General features: G+C 38.9%; 1 protein-coding gene across 5 annotated transcripts; it reads left to right on the top strand.

The window, feature by feature from the left end:
- The first annotated feature begins 12,927 nt into the window (after positions 1-12,927).
- On the top strand, positions 12,928-18,969 carry LOC103948856 (protein MLN51 homolog). 5 transcript variants are annotated; one of them, XM_009359936.3, is made up of 12 exons: positions 12,928-13,832; positions 14,908-15,010; positions 15,107-15,306; positions 15,397-16,247; positions 16,576-16,696; positions 17,023-17,145; positions 17,434-17,489; positions 17,615-17,660; positions 17,813-17,884; positions 17,965-18,040; positions 18,419-18,507; positions 18,604-18,969. In XM_009359936.3, the coding sequence occupies exons 1-9, from the start codon at positions 13,309-13,311 to the stop codon at positions 17,868-17,870; spliced, it is 2,082 nt and encodes a 693-aa protein (XP_009358211.2). In that variant the 5' UTR covers positions 12,928-13,308; the 3' UTR covers positions 17,871-17,884; positions 17,965-18,040; positions 18,419-18,507; positions 18,604-18,969. The 5 variants fall into 5 exon arrangements, with proteins under 5 accessions (XP_009358211.2, XP_048443117.1, XP_009358209.2 ...); XM_048587160.1 differs by having other exon boundaries at positions 12,929-13,832; positions 14,905-15,010; positions 18,419-18,482; XM_009359934.3 differs by having other exon boundaries at positions 12,929-13,832; positions 14,905-15,010.
- Positions 18,970-19,700: the final 731 nt, after the last annotated feature.

Here is a 19,700-nt window from a genome sequence, read left to right as displayed (position 1 = left end):
AATGCCATTCGAGTTAATGAATGCACCCGCAACTTTTATGGACCTAATGAATTGCGTATTTAAGCTATACCTTGATAGGTTCGTTATTGTCTTTATTGATGATATTTTGGTGTATTCTAAGTCTAAGGCAGAGCATATTCGACATCTCACCCTGGTTTTGAAGAAATTGAGAGAACACCAGTTATATGCTAAGTTTAGTGAATGCCAGTTTTGGTTATATCAAGTGGCATTTTTGGGGCATTTAATATCAGCTCAGGGTATTCAGGTGGACCCATATAAAGTAACTGCAGTTGAAAATTGGGAGTAACCATGAACCGTCACTGAGGTATGGAGTTTTCTCGGCTTAGCAAGCTACTACCGACAATTTGTTAAAGATTTTTCAACCATAGCTTTACCACTGATGAGGTTAACTAGAAAAGATGTTAAATTCGAGTGGAACGATGATTGTGAGCGGAGTTTCCAGTAGCTAAAGTATTGTCTCAGTCACGTACCTATTTTGGCATTTCCAGACGACAGTGGTAATTTTGAGATTTATAGTGATGCTTCCTTAAGTGGCTTAGATTGTGTGTTAATGCAGCATGGCAGGGTGATTGCTTGTGTTTCACGACAACTGAAGCCCCACGAGATGAATTACCTACCCCACACACGATCTTGAGCTAATCACTATTATTTTTGCCTTGAAGATTTGGAGGCATTATTTATACGAGGAAAAGTGCAAGATTTTCACAGATCATAAAAGACCTTTTCACCCAAAAAGATCTTAACCTTCGACAGCAGAGGTGGATAGAATTGCTCAGTGACTATGATTACACGATTGAGTATCACCCTGGTAGTGCAAACTTGGTGGCAGATGCACTTAGCAGGAAATCACATGGCCGACTTAATACTTTACATACTTGCCGTGTCCCTCTTCTCACAGAATTGAGATCTATTAGAGTTGATTTGGGAGTGGTAGATCAAGAAGAAGCCCTACTTGTAAGTTTTCGAGTCAGACCAATCTTGATAGATCATGTGCCCGAGGCTCAAATGAATGATGAGGAATCTTAGAAGTTAATTCAGGCAGTTTCAGATGGGAAAAAGAAAGATCTCATGATTCGGGAATCTGATGGCATGCTTATGCAGGGAAGTCAGATGTATGTGCCGAATATTGCAAAACTAAAGAAAGATATTCTTGATGAGGTGCATATATCGGCCTATGCGATGCATCCTGGGAGTACCAAGATGTATCACACTATTCGACATTTCTACTACTGGCCTGGCATAAAGAGAGAGATTGCTGAATATGTAAGTCGATGTGCAATTTGTCAGCAAGTCAAAGCTGAAAGGAAGAAGCCTTTTGGATTAATGCAGCCACTTCCTGTTCCCCAGTGGAAATGGGAAAATATTACCATAGATTTCGTGTACAAGCTTCCTCATACTCGAAATGGGTATGATGGCATCTGGGTGATAATGGATCAGCTTACTAAGTCAGCACACTTTATACCAATTCGAGAGAACTATTCTTTAAGACGATTAGCTGAGCTATTTATACAGGGATTGTTAAATATCACGAGGTTTCGATTAGTATTATTTATGATCAGGATGCTAGGTTCACTTTTAAATTTTGGGTAGCTTTCCAAGAAGCTCTTGGTTCGAGATTGCTTTATAGTATGACATACCATCCACAGACAGACGAGCAATCTGAGAGAACTATCCAGACACTAGAAGATATGTTAAGATCTTCGGTGCTGTAGTTTGGCAACGTTTAGCATAAGCGTTTGGATTTAATTGAGTTTGCCTACAATAACAGCTACCATTCTAGTATCGGTATGTCACCTTTCGAGGCACTTTATGGTAAGACATGTCATACTCCACTATGTTGGTCAGAAGTTGGCGATAGGGTGTTAGTGGGCCCTGAGATTGTTGATGAGACTACCCAAAATATTTAGGTAATTAAAGCTAATCTGAAAGCGGCCCAAGATCGACGAAAGAGTCTTGCTGATAAACATGCCACTAACAGAGTATATAAAGTTGGAGATTGGGTATTTCTAAAGCTATCCCCATGGAAATGCGTGGTAGGATTTGGTAAGAAAGGTAAATTAAGCCCTCGACACATTGGACCGTACCAGATCATCGAGCGAGTCGATGAAGTCGCCCCCAAACTTGAATTACCTCTAAAACTATCAAGGGTGCACAATGTTTTTCATGTCTCTATGCTTCATCATTGTGTCTCTGATCCGTCACACGTGATACCTCCTCAATCATTAGAAATTAATCCAGATTTGACATACGGCGAGGAGCCGGTGACAATTTTAGATTGGAAGGATAAGGTTCTTAGGAACAAGACTGTGCGTATGGTGAAAGTTTTATGGAGGAACCATTCAGTGAAGGAAGCCACTTAAGAGATGGAGGATCTTATGTGAGATTTATATCCACGCCTATTTTATGGATATTAATGTGTTCTTATGCTAGTGTACAGAAATTTCGGGGACAAAAATTTCTTTAAGGGGGGTAGGTTGTGACTACCCATCTCGAATAAATACATATTTTATCCTTGGATGTGTGAAAATGACGATTATGCCCTTGTTGGCTAGGTGACGTGGATGTACATATATAGTTTTAAATTATTTTTCCTGCTAACGTGATTGAATTGTACTCGACGTCATGAGAGCGTTCACGCGAGCTAGGCTCAAATCGAAGTTATAACGAGAAAGTTATGAATATTTAGGTGCGTAAACGGGTAAATTTTGGACTAATTATATGGGCTTCTATTATTTTGGGACCAATCAGATCATATTATTTTCTTCTTTTGCCCAATCATATTGTTTTCGGCTTCTTGTCTGAAATCCTTGAGACGAGCTTTCATCTCCCCAGGCCGAAGAAGGAGTTTAATTCATTTTTCGGATTCTGCAATGGTGGTTTCAAAATCGCGATGAACAGCCTTTTTCTCTTGAAGTAGTTCGGCCATAATGGTCGGGGTTGGTCAGTCATCACCACTTCTCGCTGTATCTTTTAGCTGCCACCTGGTAGTTGAATTGGCTTGTGTTTCCTATCATCAGGCCATGCAGCCTATCCACTGATGGCGACGTTTTTGAGATTTCGATAACGACGTATACATGCCAATGGGAGAGTTGTAACTATACCAGCGTTGGTCGCATGGCTTAGGCGGCTTGAAGGTTTTTTGACTCACCGATGAACTCAAACTGCTAGAGTTACGTGAATAGTAATCCTCATTATAAAACGGTGCGTCAAAGTCAAGACGTCGTCTAACTGAGGTTAGACCATTTAGTCATACTTGAGGGCCGAGTCTCTCGAACACCTTCTGGCATTGGTCGGCACCGAGTTCCTTTGAAGGTGTTGCTTCGGCCGTGGACGGTTACCATGAAGTTGGAGCCTGAGGTGTTTTCTCTTTAGGTTCGATTAGGACAACGTGTGTCTTACAACAGCCATACAAAACCATTGGTCTATCAGCTTCTTGGGAACTGGAACCTGACATAGATTCAACTATGGCCGGCACCAAAAACTCCATGGGCAGTTCATTGGAGAATAAATTAATCTTGAGTCACGGTTGGGAGTTCTACTTAAGGACATGTTGTACTGGGACGAACTCGGCCTTCCCTTTCCCTTTGTTTTTAGGTAGATGAGTGTCCACCATGCCAATTGTCATCCAGGGAAAAGGATTAACGCCGACAACCATTTATTTCTCAAGAAATTTTAACTTGCCTTTATCAATCCAACTTTGAATCGCATCACGGAACACGACGCAATTATTGGTGGTATGTTTGTTTGAATTATGGTACTTGCAATACGTTTTGCCTTTCAACTCTTCGGCCTTAGGAATGTTATGTCCTGGCCGAAGTTTTATGATCTTTGCTAACAACAACTGGTCGAAAATTGCATCGGCCTTGGTGATATCAAAGTGTAGACTTTCGATGTTTTAATTGTCTCTTCAGAGGCCAAGTGGGTTTTTGCAAACGTATGTTTTGTCTATTACTATCTGAGCCGCGTCCACACTGGCGTATTGGGAATCCTCGCTTTCGGCCAATGCGTAACTAACCATGGGATTCTTATATCGTTCCCCGGGATGAAGACTTTGAGATCTTGTCCTCTCGGAGCAAATAATCATATTGTTCAACATGTTGAGCTAGTTCGTACATATCTCGAATATGTGCCCCCAGGAATTTCTTTTTGTATTCCACGTCCAGGATGTTTAGAACGATTCTGACGAATTCAACTTCAGGGAGAGGTACTCCGCACCAATTTCTGGCCGACTTGAACCTTGTTAAGTATTCCATTGGCGACTCGTCTGAGGCTTGAGCCATCCTAGCTAATGATGAAACTGAGATTTCCATCCCCGGTCAATAGAATTGTTCATGGAATATTTCAACCAATTCCTCCCAACTCTGCACAGAGTTAGGTGAGAGGTTGATGTACCAAGCAAATGTTGAACCTGTAAGTGAGAAGTTGACTAGTCGTAGTTTATGGAAGTCGCTATTAACGTCTCCACATTGCGCAATGAACCGAGCTACATGTTCTAGCGAAGATAAGGACGATTCTCTAACGAAAAGGCTGAAATCTGGGATCTTGAAGCCTTAGGATATTCAAACTTCTCCACATAAGTCGGGTATGGATGGATGAACTTTGGGAACTTCGGCCCTTTTTTTAAGGCCGAATCGATCATCCTTTGGACCTTCGTCATATTGACGGATGTTGTTTCCAACCCCTGGTTGGGTCCATTTGATTTACTGCTTGATCCTTCTCTTTTTTCCAAGTCAATTAGTTGGAGTCAAGCGGATCATGTCTCGGCTTGCAATGGAACACTCTTAAATGGAAGTTGTCGAGGTTGGCCGACGTGTTCATCTTCGAAGGCTTTACTGACCAATAGTTCAAGTCATATTAATTTGTATTGCTTTGAGCAGATTGTTCATTTTTTGGCTAACCGACTGTTTAACCTACCGAGATTGTTCATCAAGTCGTCTTCGAAGAAACGACCTAGTCTGGGGATCAGAACCTTCCCCACCATCTTCGTCGCAGTCTTCCACTATTCATTCGATGCAAATGCCTGCAGTTTTGTTGGGAATTTCTGCGTTACAAGGTTGGCCGCCGAGGCAAACTTCATTTTCTCAGTGTATCGTACTTGCAACCTTGGGTGGCACAGTAATAAGGGGATTTTGTACTTGCGAAAAATCTTGTCCAGGGCTCTGAACTGGTAGGTCGATCATTGACTTTTCCATGACTGTTTTCTTTTTTACTGACCGTGTCTTAATGGTCATGAACTCTGAAGGTTTAGCACTGGGTCCCACTGAGCATGCCAAAATGTTGACCCTACAAATTACAAAGCCTACGTGGCGCGCAGGCCGAGTAACTAATAAGCTAACTATGTCCTTCGGTTGATGCGGGGCGTGCCAACTCGTCCACCGAGCTTGGCCGAGGAGTACAATTTGTTGATGTTGCGCTAAGCGCGTTACTGACTTCTTGATCTTGCGATTGCGGCCGAGGAAGGAACAAGTCTCGACCTTCGGGTTCTCGAGCCTGAAGATAAGGCTGCTAGTTTTGCGAAGTTCACGATTCTTTGGCTCCGGGTTCGGTCACAGTGATTATATTCGTAAGAGTATAAGTACGTCGAATCGACACCAGACTATATGGACACAAGTACTCAAAAGAGATGTATGTCTTGATGGTAAATGCGGTTCAGCCGTTAGAATGCCAAACTCTGAAACTCACTTGTGAGTATCCAATCATAAAACCACTCAACGTTCAATTTGCCGAATGTAGTAATTTGTAACACCTTACTTCGTCGGGAAGGCTAATAAGATGACCTCTACCAATAAGGATTCTGAAACCTTTCTCAACCGAGACATGGATAGGTAACCAGTCGGCCTTGACGCAGTGCTGTTTATCCAAACTTAAGGTGTTTCTTGGTCCGCTGATTCTACGGCAACAGTGCTATTTATCCAAACTGAAGGTGTTGGTCGGTTGCCTTCACAGTACTGTTTATCCAAACTGAAGATGTGCTGGCGGAAAAAGAAAATAAAAAATCTTAAGATGTTTGAGAGGTTTGCGCAGGGCAGTTGTGTGTTGAATTGGAGAGCTCGAATGATGCACTCTGCTCTCTATTTATAGCAACAAATCCTCCTTAAGATCAAGTTGAAACCACATTCAGATTAAGACTTCTTATTCTGATCCAATTTTATCTCAACCAATTCTACTCCTATTAGGACTTTGAACTTACCCCCCTTTTCAGGCCGTACTCATTGATGCCCAAGAATCCATATTGCATTAGGACCCCTTATCGTACTGGGACTTCAACCCATCCATTCATCCAAATTACTCCTTCTTGCAATAGGACTCGACCACCTTCACTGAATGGCCTAGGACCACCAGGCTGCCTATACTACATTTGGAAAAGCTTTGGGCCGAGCATAAACCTACGCTCAGCCTAATAATATTATTTTGGGTCCAAACAGGATGATAGAAGAACCGAATTGCATTGTAACTACAATCAAAGTTCAAAAGAGTATCATGGTTAGTTCATGTATACTTCTACTTAAGGGTGGGTTTCGTACAATTACCGTACCAAAACCTCCGTATCAATTATCATCCTAAACTTTCAATTTGGAAAAATATATTACCATTACCGTACCAAACTTTCAATATACCGAATTTAGGTACGCCAAATAGTTCAGCTAGCATGGTATGGTAATGATAATTGTCACTTTGTTTTTGGCCAAAATCTTCTTTTTTTTCCCAACCCAATTCAAGGGCAAGACTTTCTTAAACCTTTGTCTCATATATTATAGCTTAAATTCATCTATTATTCATCATTTACAATTCACACACATAATAAATCAAATGATTCATGATGGAGGTTAAGGTTACAATCCAAATAGAAGTTCCAACCAAATCAAATAGAAGTTTCTAATCCAAATAGAAGTTATAGTTTCAAAAGAAAAGAAAATTGAAAATGGATCTAATCAAAAAATAAAAATATACTGTATATGACTTCTTAAAACATAAATTATGAGTTTTGTAAAATCAAATCAATGACCTAGATTTTATTTAAAGTGTGATCAAATCTTAGAACAGCGTACCAAATTTCGGAGGCCAAGCAAAAGCACTTCAAAGGCAAGCGAAAGGTGATCAGTAATATATAAATATATATTATATAATTACATATATAATTATATGATTTAATGAATTATATATTACATATATTATATTTTTGGGTAAGGTAAGGTAATATTGTGGTAATGGTATCTAATATCAATACCGTACCATAGAATTTTGGTTCAGTACAATACCATGCCAAAACCGATTGGCATAAAATTAGTATGATATGGTTGGCAATTCAGTTAGCACAGTAATTTGGCAAAAAATTCACTCCTACTTCTACTAACCTGGTAGCCATGACATGCTATTAGGTGTCACTTATAGTGTATGGAATTAAATTAATTCATTAATTAATTTCACTGTTGGCTTTAATTAGAACCAAAGAGGCCACACACATGATAAGTTCGAGTAATGTTATATGGATGATAATTAGATATAATTAATTGTTAATTATATTAGATTAATTATTTGGGCTTATTGGATATGATTTTAATTAAATAGCTATTGGAGCTTATTTAATTAAAATTGGTCCAAGTCACAAACCCAAAGTGGGTAAGTGATAGGCCTAGGCAAATGGAACAAAGCCCATTCCGCCTAACCCAAGGGAGGTGCAGCATAAGGGTTCCGACAATGAGTCTATAAATACTGTTTGTGTTTCTCTCATACACACAAAGCAAAAGTTGTTCAGTTTTGTCCCTCAGAGAAAAGACAGAAAAATTCTAAGCCAAAACACCTTAATGCCGCATATTCTATATGGATCCAAGTTAGAATTAACGATAGCCATTAGTTATGGCCTAAAAACCCCATCCCTTTATGTATGGGCGGTTTTGTGGGAAAGGAAGGAGAGAGTCGTTGACTAATCTCCCTCTATAAGCTAACACTTAGCTTCTCCTTCAATTAGGATCATATCTTAACAAGAGATGAGAGCAACTCTTCCTCTCTACCATCAAAAAGCCGGCCCTTAGAGAAAATATTAATAGTCTTCAATCTTTCTTCCAAGCTTCAAAATCCATCTCAAATCACTAGAGGTGTGGTGAATTTATAGGTTGCCTCTTTTGAGAACTTATAGAGGAAGAACTAAAGAGATCTATGGAGAAAGCCAAGAATAAGAACTAGTCATTTGCTAGCATTTGTACAAGGCCAAACAATAAAGAAAATATAATACATATAATGTTTGGTTCTCAATAAAAGACAATGTATGACAACAAAATTTATTTTTACTCTGCAAGAAGTTTATAGCTCTAGTACTTAAGAGTATATGTTTTATGTGCTAGTTTTGTAGCTCCAAAAAAATACCAATTTTACTAAGAAAATATTATTGTTGCTCAATAGGCTCGTCAAGGTTTGAGCCATTATATGAAGAAGTGCAAAACACAATTAAGAACTCAATAGTGAAATAAGGTAGCAAGTGGTGGATAGGATATTCCTTTTCAACTCGGTGGGTTTAGTCCAAATGAAAAGTGTAGCTTAAATTGTTTTGGGCCAAGATGTTATTCACCCCATAAGTTTTGTTCTACACCAACATTCCAATCTTTCATTGTTGATTTTCAACTGCCTCCAAAAAGGAATGTCAAGAATATATTATGCATAACTATGATCTTACGGTCTAGTAGTTTTTATTCACTTGTAAGTCGTAGGTTTAAGTGAGACTCATTTGTAGGTAGTATTCCTTCTCTGCTCTCCCTAATTAAACTAGAATATTATTGCATTAAAAAAAAGGAGCAAATAGTCCGTGATGTTTTCAAAAGGCCTTATTTTTGTCCCTCAAGTTCAAAATTGACTAGTGACGTCCTCAAAATTTACCTTTATGCATCAGTGTCATTCATGTCGTCTAACTACATCAGAAGTTGTGTTAATTTGTTAATATCGTATAATTACTCAAACCACTACAGATGTTGCTGTGTGTGGTGGCCTATAAGGCCTCTGTATGGGTTTATCTACATTGTTGGCCTCCTATATGTGAACCTATAACAGTTTTGTGGAATTCAAGCATTAGATCTTAAAGTTGTAATTGACAAACCCCGACCCGGAATGTCCACTAAGACTTCGAATCGAGTTGTGCTGGCCGACACCTGGAAGGTGACGAAGCCATAAGGTATAATGATGTGGAAAATGTGAATAAATTTAAACATAAAAGTGCCTAAAGACAAGAGTGCACTGTGAGCGGGAATGAACCCATTTCACACGCGACGTCAGAGCATAAGTAAAGTACAGTATTATGGTCAAGGATCATACCCTCAGAAATAGCCACTTGTACTGAGATTCGCCAAGAATCCTCGTCGATACGAATTTTCAGCAGCTAAAACCTGGAGAGGCAAAAAACAAGGGTGAGTGGGCCTAAAAATAAAGTTTTAATAAAAACCTTTTGAAAACGTTATAACCCCTTATTGTAAAACCCGTATAGTTTCCAGAAAATAATAATACATACTTATGTAGAAATCATGCTCAAGAGTAGTGAAAACCAAGTATATGCCATGTCAAGTATCTCAGCAATGAAATAAGTAAGTCAGGTGAAATAAATCAATGTAAACTGATATGTCAGCCGAAGTCACCTAACGTGACCTGTACGGCTGAGCTTATAGCTCATCAACCTATTCCTACACACAAGTTGGAACCACCTAATGTGGTCTGTACGACAGGTTGGGTGTAAAAAAGTACGCTCAAGTACTACGATCACGTGAAGGTTGTGCAAAGTATCGCAAGTCACCTATGAGTCGGAACCACCTAATGTGGTCTGTACAACAGGTTGGCACCTGCCTTGGATCCAAGGTAAGCATGTGGTGCGGGAGGTAAACGATCACGTGAAGACTAAGCCCTGGCCTCGAGCAAAGCACTAACACCGGGGTGCAGGATAATGAGCATTAAATGCATCCAAACATAACCATACACACTGCAATTACTATCATCAATATGCACTCACCTAAAGCTTACCTGGGCGTCCGCAGCATCATGCAATAATATGCATATCTGTACTAATGCATATACTAAAATGTAATGCAATTGACATGGCATTTAAAAACGTAAATCCATTTAAAACCATTTCTAGGAAAATGGAAAACATATATACGTATATATAGAACACGTAACTTACATAAAACACATCCCCAAGGACGTTCTAGATGATTTGAGACTCATTGACCAAAAGTCAACCGTCAGTCAAAGATCGACGATAGGCCAATTATCCACATTATGCTTCTAAAACATCATACTAAAATTTCATTACGATCCCACCATTGGATCTCCACCAATTATAATTTCAAATGGCAGTTAACATTTTATTTTATAAATTTACAAATCTAATTCAGGAAGATCCATACGTCGAATCCTCGATACGTAAGTTCTTATGGTCCTCAAATATTATGTACTATAATGTATTAGAGTTTGGTGACAATCCAACTATCGGATCGTCGATTACTATTCTAATCAAGTGGCGGACCTTAATGGAACTTCGCCGGATTTTGCAGATTTTGTAGATTTCTAGGGCAATCTTTAGAACTCCATATCTCACTTGTTTCTCAACCAAATTCGACCCATAATATACCAAATCGAAGATAGAGAATTGTAGAACAAATTTATACCTACTTGGAGTCCAAATGGTGGCTGGAGATGGCCAAAAAATGGCCTGAAAGACGGCTGTCTGCTGGAAAATTGGTAACTCGCCGGAATTTCTAGGCAACATTTCAACGTCCATAACTTTGTCAATACTCCAGGAAATTAAGTGATTCAAAAATGGAAATCATAGTTTTCAATGAGAAGAAGAGATTGGTACCTTGCATGATGGCTATCTCGCCGTGTTTTGGTCGAAAAACGCCTCGAAAATGGCAGAGGTCGCCAGAAACTAGGCAAACCTTAAATCGTTATAGTTTTCTCATTTTTAAACCAAATCATACGATCCAAACATGAAAATTTATCTAATCGACAAGAAGAATCGATCTATACCTATTTAGAGTGCAAAATATGGCTGAAAATTATTTGAAACAGAAGGGAAACCCACGGCTCCTAAAAGTGAATTCTAACTTGCCTTTGGCCACAAAAATTCTCGAAACCCAACTACGGATTCACAATTCCAAGGGTGCTAGGGACATGATTATAATGTTTTTAGTGTCTAATTTGTTGGAAAAATGATTGGTGCTGGTTTGGTTTCTACGGGAAGAAAGGGAGCCGAGAGAAAGTGAGAGAATGAAAGTTAAGGGAGAGATAAGAGAGTCACGGGAGACAAAGAAGCGAAGGAGAGTCCCAGAAGATTAGGGACCAATTTTGTGGGTCCCACGTGGCACACTACTCCAGATACAACATGTGTTTCAAATGGCAAATTATTAAAATGCCCTCAACGTTTAAAGGTTCGTAAAATCTTCGTTACAACTCCAAATTACATTCTGTTTACACCCACGTGTTCGTAGCAACGAGTACTACCCAAATACATCAAGAAAATGATTCTTATGTGACACAATAAGGTAGTCAAACAAAATCAACGCATTTACCTCGAAGGGCATTTTTGTACATTCACTTATTAAAATTATAAAAACCGTAAAATTGGGGAAGGATCGTTACAGTAATCGCCATTACTTGTGTGAGGGTTGTCGATCTAACCATTGGATCGTCATGTAATTTAGATAAAATGTTGTTAGAGTTGCATGTGACTTGTAAGAACTTGCAGTTTAAGAATTAGAGGTTTGGAGACCCCAAATTAGACATTATAGTGTTATGATCATAAGGGAACCCACAATGAAAGTGTCTTTTGGTGAGGAAAATTATTATAGCCAAGAAATTCATCATTAAAGCACCATTTTGTTGTAATTATGAGTGAATGTTGATTTTTTTGTCAATGTACCTAGAATCATCCTAGGTTTAGGGTTTAGGAACTTTTTGCCAATGTACCTAAACTTAATCATATTACCGTGTCATGGCCAACGAGCAAAAATTAAAAAGAAATTATATGCACACCACAGGATCAAGTTTAACAAAAAATTTAAAAAACAAATTTAACGACGACGATGAAATTGATGTATAAACTAACATGAAAGACGAGGTTAGTTTATTTGAAGGTTGAGGGTCATAATAACTAAACTCTAAAAACAATATTTTTTCAATTACACCCTGTAAAAAATTTCATCTGGTATTGGATAAAGCAATTATATCATTTTCCCTTTTCTCTTTACTCCTATAAAATTGCTTTTGAATTTTTATTTTTAAACAAATGATATTATCTATATTAAATAGAAGAGATATGAGATAGATTTAACCTCACAATAAGTTAGCAATAATGTGATTCAAATTTGTTTTTACCAAGAATCAAACATAAAATCTCTCAGTTACAAATAAAGTTGAATAGTACTAAACTGTAATATTAAGTGGTACTTTTAAATTCTGAGAGAGGAAAAATAAGGTAAAAAAAAGGAAAAATCCAAAAAAGAAACAAAAACAAAAAAAATGCTGAATTTGGATCACACCCCGACTTTCCAGATACAAAAATGGCAGAAATTGATTGGTTGAGAGCACCCAACAAACGTAAGCCGGTCCACATGTGAGGATAAGGCATCTCAGGTTCTTGGGCTGGCAATTCCCCACAGATCCGAAGCTCGGGCCTCCACCTTCCCTCGGGCTAACCCACGCTGGAGCTGATCCACCGGGCCTCGGGCCCTTGTTCTGTCCCCTGTCCCCCGAGCTATAGCCCACGCTGGAAGTTACCTCGCGTCGGTCTCTGACGCCTCACTCCCTCTCCAGACCAGTGAGTCTGTGACTAGTGACTACAACTTGTGAAATTCCCAAAATACCCCTGCACAACAACCTTGCTGCCCCAGATATTTCCGTAATTATTTGTTTCATCGAAATCTTAACTCCTCTCCAGGTCTTTCCTCTTTCAATTTGTGACGGCATCGTCGTCCAAAAGCCCCAAAATCTCTCTCTAGGGTTTTCACGGGTAAGATCCCAAATCCCTAGTTTTTCCCAATTCCAACTCCTAGAGTTTCGATTTTAAGGTAATGTACATATTTGGGGTTGATTCCCGCGAAATTTTGGTCTTTACCGGTTTTTGATTGAGGGCTTTGGTTTTTTCGAATTCGCGTTTGAATTTCCACGAAGGTTGGGGTTTATCTGAGTTAAGATTTGTGCGGTTGGTGTTTGATTTTTGTTGGGGAAGTCTTGGATTGTTTAGGGATTTTTTTGTTGGAGATTTCATTGGTTGGGATTTAGGGTTTTTGTTGGTTTAGAGTTGAATTGATGGCTTCGGTGGGTGAGGAGGATGCGGATTATGACAGTGATCCGGAGGAAGCGAAGCGATCTCTGGCGATGCGGAGGAGAGCAGCGGCGAGCGATGACGAGGAAGGTGAAGAGGAGGTGAGGGAGAAGCCAAGGGTGGATCCAAGGGCCGTGGTTCACTCCGATGAATCGGATGATCAGGGTGGGGCGGCTGAGTACGATGATGACGAAGAACTAGAGGATGAAGAAGAAGAGATTGATGAAGAAGAAGAGGTTGAGGAGGAAGTTGTGGAAGAAGAGGACTTGGAAGGATATCAGGAGAGCGGCCGTGAAGGCGAGACAGGTGGCAGGGTTGAGGTTTTGGCTGTTAAGGAAATGGAAGGTGATGGGCGGAGGTCTGTGGAAGGGTCCGTGGATGGGAATGGGGGTAATCAGGTCGAAGAAGGGGAGGAGAAGAAGGAGAATGAGCCATTCGCAGTGCCGACAGCGGGTGCATTTTATATGCATGATGACCGTTTCAGGGACAATTCTGGTGGTCGGCACAGGTATTTATTTATAATTGTATTTTCCTTCAGTGTGAATGTAGGTTTAGTTTTGCAGGTGGGAGTTGTACTATTGTACTATGGAAGTAAACTTGTGCAGCTGTGGTGGTGGCTTCGTTATGTATCATTGTTTTTCCATTGGCATTTTTTCCTTTTTTTATTTATTTATTAATGTTATTCGTCTTACCCATTAGTTTACTTTTCTTATGTGTTTTGTGTTAGTTAAATTATTTTGGTTGAAAGTACATTCTTGGACATGCCAAGGTGATAGTTACCTCACATATTTGGTGTGTTTTTCACTTAAGCAAGCTTTGTTTAAACAGTGGAATTGGTTAAAAGGATTTATGGTAGAATTTAGTTGATCTTAAAACATCATCTGCACTTTCATTGTATAGATGTGGACATCGCAGTTTCATTCCTACACGGAAGTGATTGTTTACGATTTTCATAAGGTTTAGTGCGCGAAATTGGACGCTGCTTTATCGCAAGTTAGTGTAAATCGATATCTCTTCTCTGTGTATCCATTATTTTATTTTGCATTGTCACACTTGGCAAAGTTTTGTGAACACCACAATGGCTCACAACCCCCAGGGGTTTGTCCTGTTGTTGGACGGGTTGAGATGCACCTCGTAAGCATAGGCCTCAAGTTGAATTTCCCACAGATGCTATAGGGCTACCTCCTTTTTGTTGTCCCAGTCTTTGCTATCAAAAGAACAAAAAAGTACTGCATTTGCTCATCATGACTGCTGTGTCAAACAATGATTTTCCATTTTTATTTTGATGCTGTGGTTACTTGTATCATAAAAGTTGAGGAAATTTTGGTGGATTATATGTTGATTTGTTTAATATTGAAATAAAATGAAAACATGGATGGACTGCTTTTTCCTTGTGTGATACCCCATCCAAACTTTCTATGCCAAACCTAGTATTTTACTCTGGGGTTCCTACAGTATAACATTATTTTAACATTGATATCTAAAGTTTCCTTTTTGGAATTGCCTCTCATTGGTTTTAGTTTTTATGGGTCTAGTTATGGTGTATAGCACTGTAATAATTTGAATTATTCTTCTTTTAGTAGGCGAACACATGGTGGAAGGAAGCTGTGGGAGTCCAAAGATGAAAGGAAATGGGGGCACGATAAGTTTGAAGAGATTACTTTGCAGGAAAGGCACTACGAAGAGGTAATAGTTGTAGACATGGTCATACTGCAGAATATTTCTACAGATCTTTTTTCATCTCTCATCTGACTTTCTTATGTGGAATGCTTACTAATGCAGGGAAAGAAACCTTTGAAGGGTCCTTATGTAGGTCGCGGAAGAAACCGAGGTATTGATCGTGGGAGTACCAGAGGAAACAGGTCTAAAGAATATGACAATAATAATCTACAGGTATCCAAGGGTGTGAGAGGGAGAGGGCCCAGGAGGTATGAACCGGCTTTTAGGAATAACAGACAGGCACAGCCAACACAAAACAAGCAGTGAGTACAATGGATTCTTATGGTACTAATACTTTCTTTGTTATTCTATGATTTGTTTATAATTAACTGTCACATTGATGTTATTTTCAGGTTTGGAAGGCCTGCCGAGAAAAACATACAAAGTAATTCAGAGAGAACATTTACTCCCAACTCAAATGCACAATCTGACCAAGTTTTTGCTGGGAAAAATGTCTTTGCCTCAAGCTTGAATTCAGCTTCTCCTCCTTTTTACCCATCAGGTTCTTCCAGTTCCAATAAAGACATCACTCTTACCCAAAAGCGGGATGTACAGTCTGGGAGTGGTAAGAGAAATGTTCGGTCTTCTGTCATGCGGGAGAGTTTCAATGTGCCCCAAACCAATGCATTGGTGCGAGGGAAGAATATAGCTGAATCTGTTGATATGGACAAGCTTTATATTAATGACTCTATCAACCCAGCTGCTGGGAAGACTTTGACTAACATACAAATGTCACCTTCTGGGTCATTTGTAAATACCACTCAAGCTCCCCAGTCTAGGGTTCAAGGAAGGGGCGTTATCCCAGGACAGATGAGTTATCAACCGGTGTCTCAGAACCAAATGACAAGAGCTTCTCCATCAACACATCTCCATGCTGTTCGGCACAATCCTGCTCAAAATCGATCTCAACTGGCTCTGCAAGCTCCTGCTCAGCAGATGGGACAACGCCCTGGAAGTGGATCTCAAGCTTCCTCTCCGCCCAAAACAACCATGTCATCAAATTCCTTCAAATCGGAAGAAGTTGAATCACCTTCAGATTCAATTAAATCTCAAGGTGCCCTGGTTGCGAAGGGAAAAGGCAGTGTTCAGGGTAGTGGAAGGGGCACTCTTACGTATGGCGGAGCTCCGGTTATGCGACCCACTGGGAGTATGGATGTTAATCATGGAGATATTAACTTTCCTGGTACTCCAGCCTTTTTGCCTGGTAAGTGTATTGGATTGGATTACCTTTCTGGTTATCAATTTCTCCAGAATTAGAGTTGCCCTTAACTGTAGAAATGAAAAATAAACCATAATCTAGACTAATTACCAATTTTTGCCCTGCACTGTAACCTAAGAAAACATTTTCACTGCTTCTCTGAACTGTTTATGATTATACCACGTTGTTCTCTGAACTGTTTATCGACAGTGACTGACAGTAGCTAGAATATAGAGACTAAATTATTAGTGCATGTTAGCTTGTTTCGTTTTCTAACACTTAAGCTTTCAATGGATTATGATTTGAGATCTCATCTGGTTCGATGATTGTGCAGTCATGCAATTTGGTGGCCAGCATACTGGGGGTATGGGAGTTCCTGCTGTTGGCATGGCATTCCCTGGATATGTTGCTCAGCCACAACTTGGCGGTTTAGGAAATTCGGGCGAAATGACATGGTATGGGAATTATTTTAATGTCAGTATGGTTCTATCTGTTGTCTTGTCTTCTTTTAGATCTTCTTGTTTATGGGAAGTAGATATCTTATTTAGTTCAGTTAGTGGTTGACTACTTTGCATTAGAAATTATTGTCTGCTATAAAGAAAATTATATTCAAATATCTTTTCTTTATACTTCATTGCTGTGTGCGTAGGAACTGCTTCAATGTCGTATCTGTCTTGGAAAAATATCTTCAAATATAGCAATGAGAATGGAGTTCAGTATAAAGGGGTGATTCCTTTAGTTTGAGAAAGATCTATGGTGGTAATTGTTTGAATTTTTTCAGGTTACCTGTATTGGCGGGTGCTGCAGGAGCATTGGGGGCAACATATTGCCCTCCCTATATTACTGTTGATGGTTCTTATCATGCTCGCCCATCAGGACAAACATCTTCTGTGGGTTCCTTGAGGTTGGTGGTTTGGTGCCTCTTTGATAGTTTTGATTCTGAGATAATGGCCTCTCCTGTATCATATTTTACTTAGCTTGTTTGTTAGATTTGTCTCATTTAATATTATGTGGTTCCTTTTTATCTTCTTGTTGTCTGTTTATTTATTTAACTGTCTGTCTTGGTTAAATTTCCCTTGTTGAAGTTGAAATAATTGTTTTAGTGGTCTTCTTATTGCCACGTGGTCAGAAGATCCTATATTTTATTTAACATCTCTATCTACCATTCTAAATAATCTTCGTTAATTTGCAGCAAAGAGAAAAATTCAAATAAAACCAATAACGAATGGAAGCCTTCACAAAAGCCTGGTACAGCATTATCTTACACTTTGCCTCTGCTTCCTACATTTTTAACTCTTGGCCATTGAGTTGGGCATTAAATACTTTTAATTTGTTGTTATGATTTGGTATTAACATAGTTTTTTCTTTTACAGAGATTGCGGGAGATGAATATGGGCAGCGACAAAACAAGCCTCGCAGGCAAGTCATACCTCATGTTTTCTTGCGCTAATTATTTGTTTGCCAGACCTTCTTCAACTTATCCAGGGTTGGGTTAGAGTGGTGAGGGTGCATAGTTTAGATTTCTACCTTTTGATGCAATCTGAATGTTTTTTATTTCTTCTCACATACAGATACTCACAGATGAATGTGGCCAGTGAAGTACTTCAAAATAAAACGGAGCTTGTTTGAATAAGCAGATAAAGGTTCCATCTTTGCCCGAATTTAAATTTTCTGCTGTATTGGGAGTCACAAAATTCTAAGTTGTGTTTATTTGGTGATGCAGTCCTTCGTTCAGCCCTTTGTGATCTTCAGCTTATGTTCTGGGGCACTTTGGGCCACTGTGTTCCAAGATATCTTAGGTAGGGCCTTGGTCTTTCGTTAATTTGGTTTTACATATATTTAGTGCTTGACACCTCAAAGTGATAATTCTATATGGATAGCTCAAATTTCTTCCACAAGTAATGGCCTTCTATGTTTTATGAACAAACACGAATGAACAATTAAATAATTTGGAAAGGCCTGTAGGTGGAGAATTAAAATTCATTTATTTGTATTGTCGAGAATTGGACACTACAACCACAATTGTGACTAGTTTTCTTATTGTGTACTTAGACCGTCGGGAAGATTTGATAAAGTTTTATCGTCATATTGCTGAATGTATTTTACGGCTTTGTGATATTATTTAGTTGTATTTGACAAAGTTTTCTTCTGTTTCTCCGTTCCCCCTGTTCTAGCAGTTATGTATGACAAACACCTGCTCATGCTGTACTCAACTTAAGATCAACATTTGCGGCTTGACAGGTGGCATTCCTTGTTTACATGTTCGGTAGGAAACGGTCTCAATTGAAATAACTTTTAACATCTTTGTCCTTGTGAATTGGCGTTGACAGTAGTGCGATACCTTCTCTTTTGCTGTTTTCAGGTTTTCTTGTGGTTTGGTTTTTTATCGAAAAGCTCGTGAGAAATGAAGACGGGCCTCCTCATAAACTACTATATAAAGAAAATGGAAAAAAAAAGTACAAAGAATTGTTGTGCAGCAGCAGTTCCGTCGGTCGGAGTTTCAAAAGGTTTTTTTTTATTTTTACATATATAGATGCATTGGTTTTTTTGTTTATTTATATTGTTGAAAGACCTTTGTGTTAGTTTATTTTCCTTGTTTAGCTGGGGAGTTTGCACCTGCTTGAATATTTGAAGGGTAGAGTTTCTTGATTATTGAACCGTCGATAATGTAATCACTGTTTGCCTTGATAAGTGAATTAATTATGTTTAATTGGAAATTTTTAGCTGAGATTTTTTGTTAAGTGTAATCGGTAATCCATGTTTTTATTTTTTTATTATTTTTTATTTTTTATTTTTTCTGGTGAGAACGAAGCAAATGACATCTTCAAGTGGCCCGGTCTATGGATGGCGACCGCGGCAGCCTTCGATCTGGGTTGTGTGGTCTGAGGCGGCCAGGGCAGTCGACCATCCGCCTCCCGATCGAAGGTCGTCGCAAATTTGAAGGCATATTGCAGCATGATTTGGATGCTAATGGGTACTTAAATCTTAGAAATGGACAACATGATACAAGTTTAACGATTAAATCTGACATTGACTGCTTACCTGACCTGAATGACAATGATTTGTTTAACCAAAATACCAAAATGCCCATATATATGTGCATTAATGCCTGTCCTCGATAATCAAAAGTTACGAGGTTGTTATGTGCTTAACTAGCTTTAGTGCGATCACAAGGTATTTTTTGAATCACGGCGTGTTATGTGTGATTTAGACATTTTAAATGTATTTATATGCGTAAATTGATAGGAGAAAAGTCCAATATTTGAAATAAATGAATAATCTTAGATCATACAAGAAGAAATCTCTCATAAACCAATCAAAGCAGCTGAATTCACTTAATAAAATCAGTTTCTATTGAATTTATATTAAAAATAGAGAAAATAATATTTAATAAACAATTGATTAAATCACATTATTAATAGTCCATTTGTGAGGCTAAGTCCACCCCCTCCTCTTTAG

This window comes from the organism of the source record quoted next, unplaced genomic scaffold (assembly GCF_019419815.1).
Source record: "Pyrus x bretschneideri cultivar Hongxiangsu unplaced genomic scaffold, Pyrus_bretschneideri_v1 Contig26, whole genome shotgun sequence".
NCBI lineage: Eukaryota > Viridiplantae > Streptophyta > Magnoliopsida > Rosales > Rosaceae > Pyrus > Pyrus x bretschneideri.
This window is presented reverse-complemented; position numbering and strand designations above follow the sequence as displayed.

What these genes read in the sequence shown, in the direction of transcription:
- LOC103948856 (XM_048587160.1), top strand. Translation starts at nt 13,309, where the DNA reads ATGGCTTCGGTGGGTGAGGAGGATGCGGATTATGACAGTGATCCGGAG. An exon ending in AGGAAAGGCACTACGAAGAG is followed by an intron (nt 15,011 to 15,106) that starts GTAATAGTTGTA and finishes TTACTAATGCAG; the next exon opens with GGAAAGAAACCTTTGAAGGG. An exon ending in CGACAAAACAAGCCTCGCAG is followed by an intron (nt 17,661 to 17,812) that starts GCAAGTCATACC and finishes TCTCACATACAG; the next exon opens with ATACTCACAGATGAATGTGG.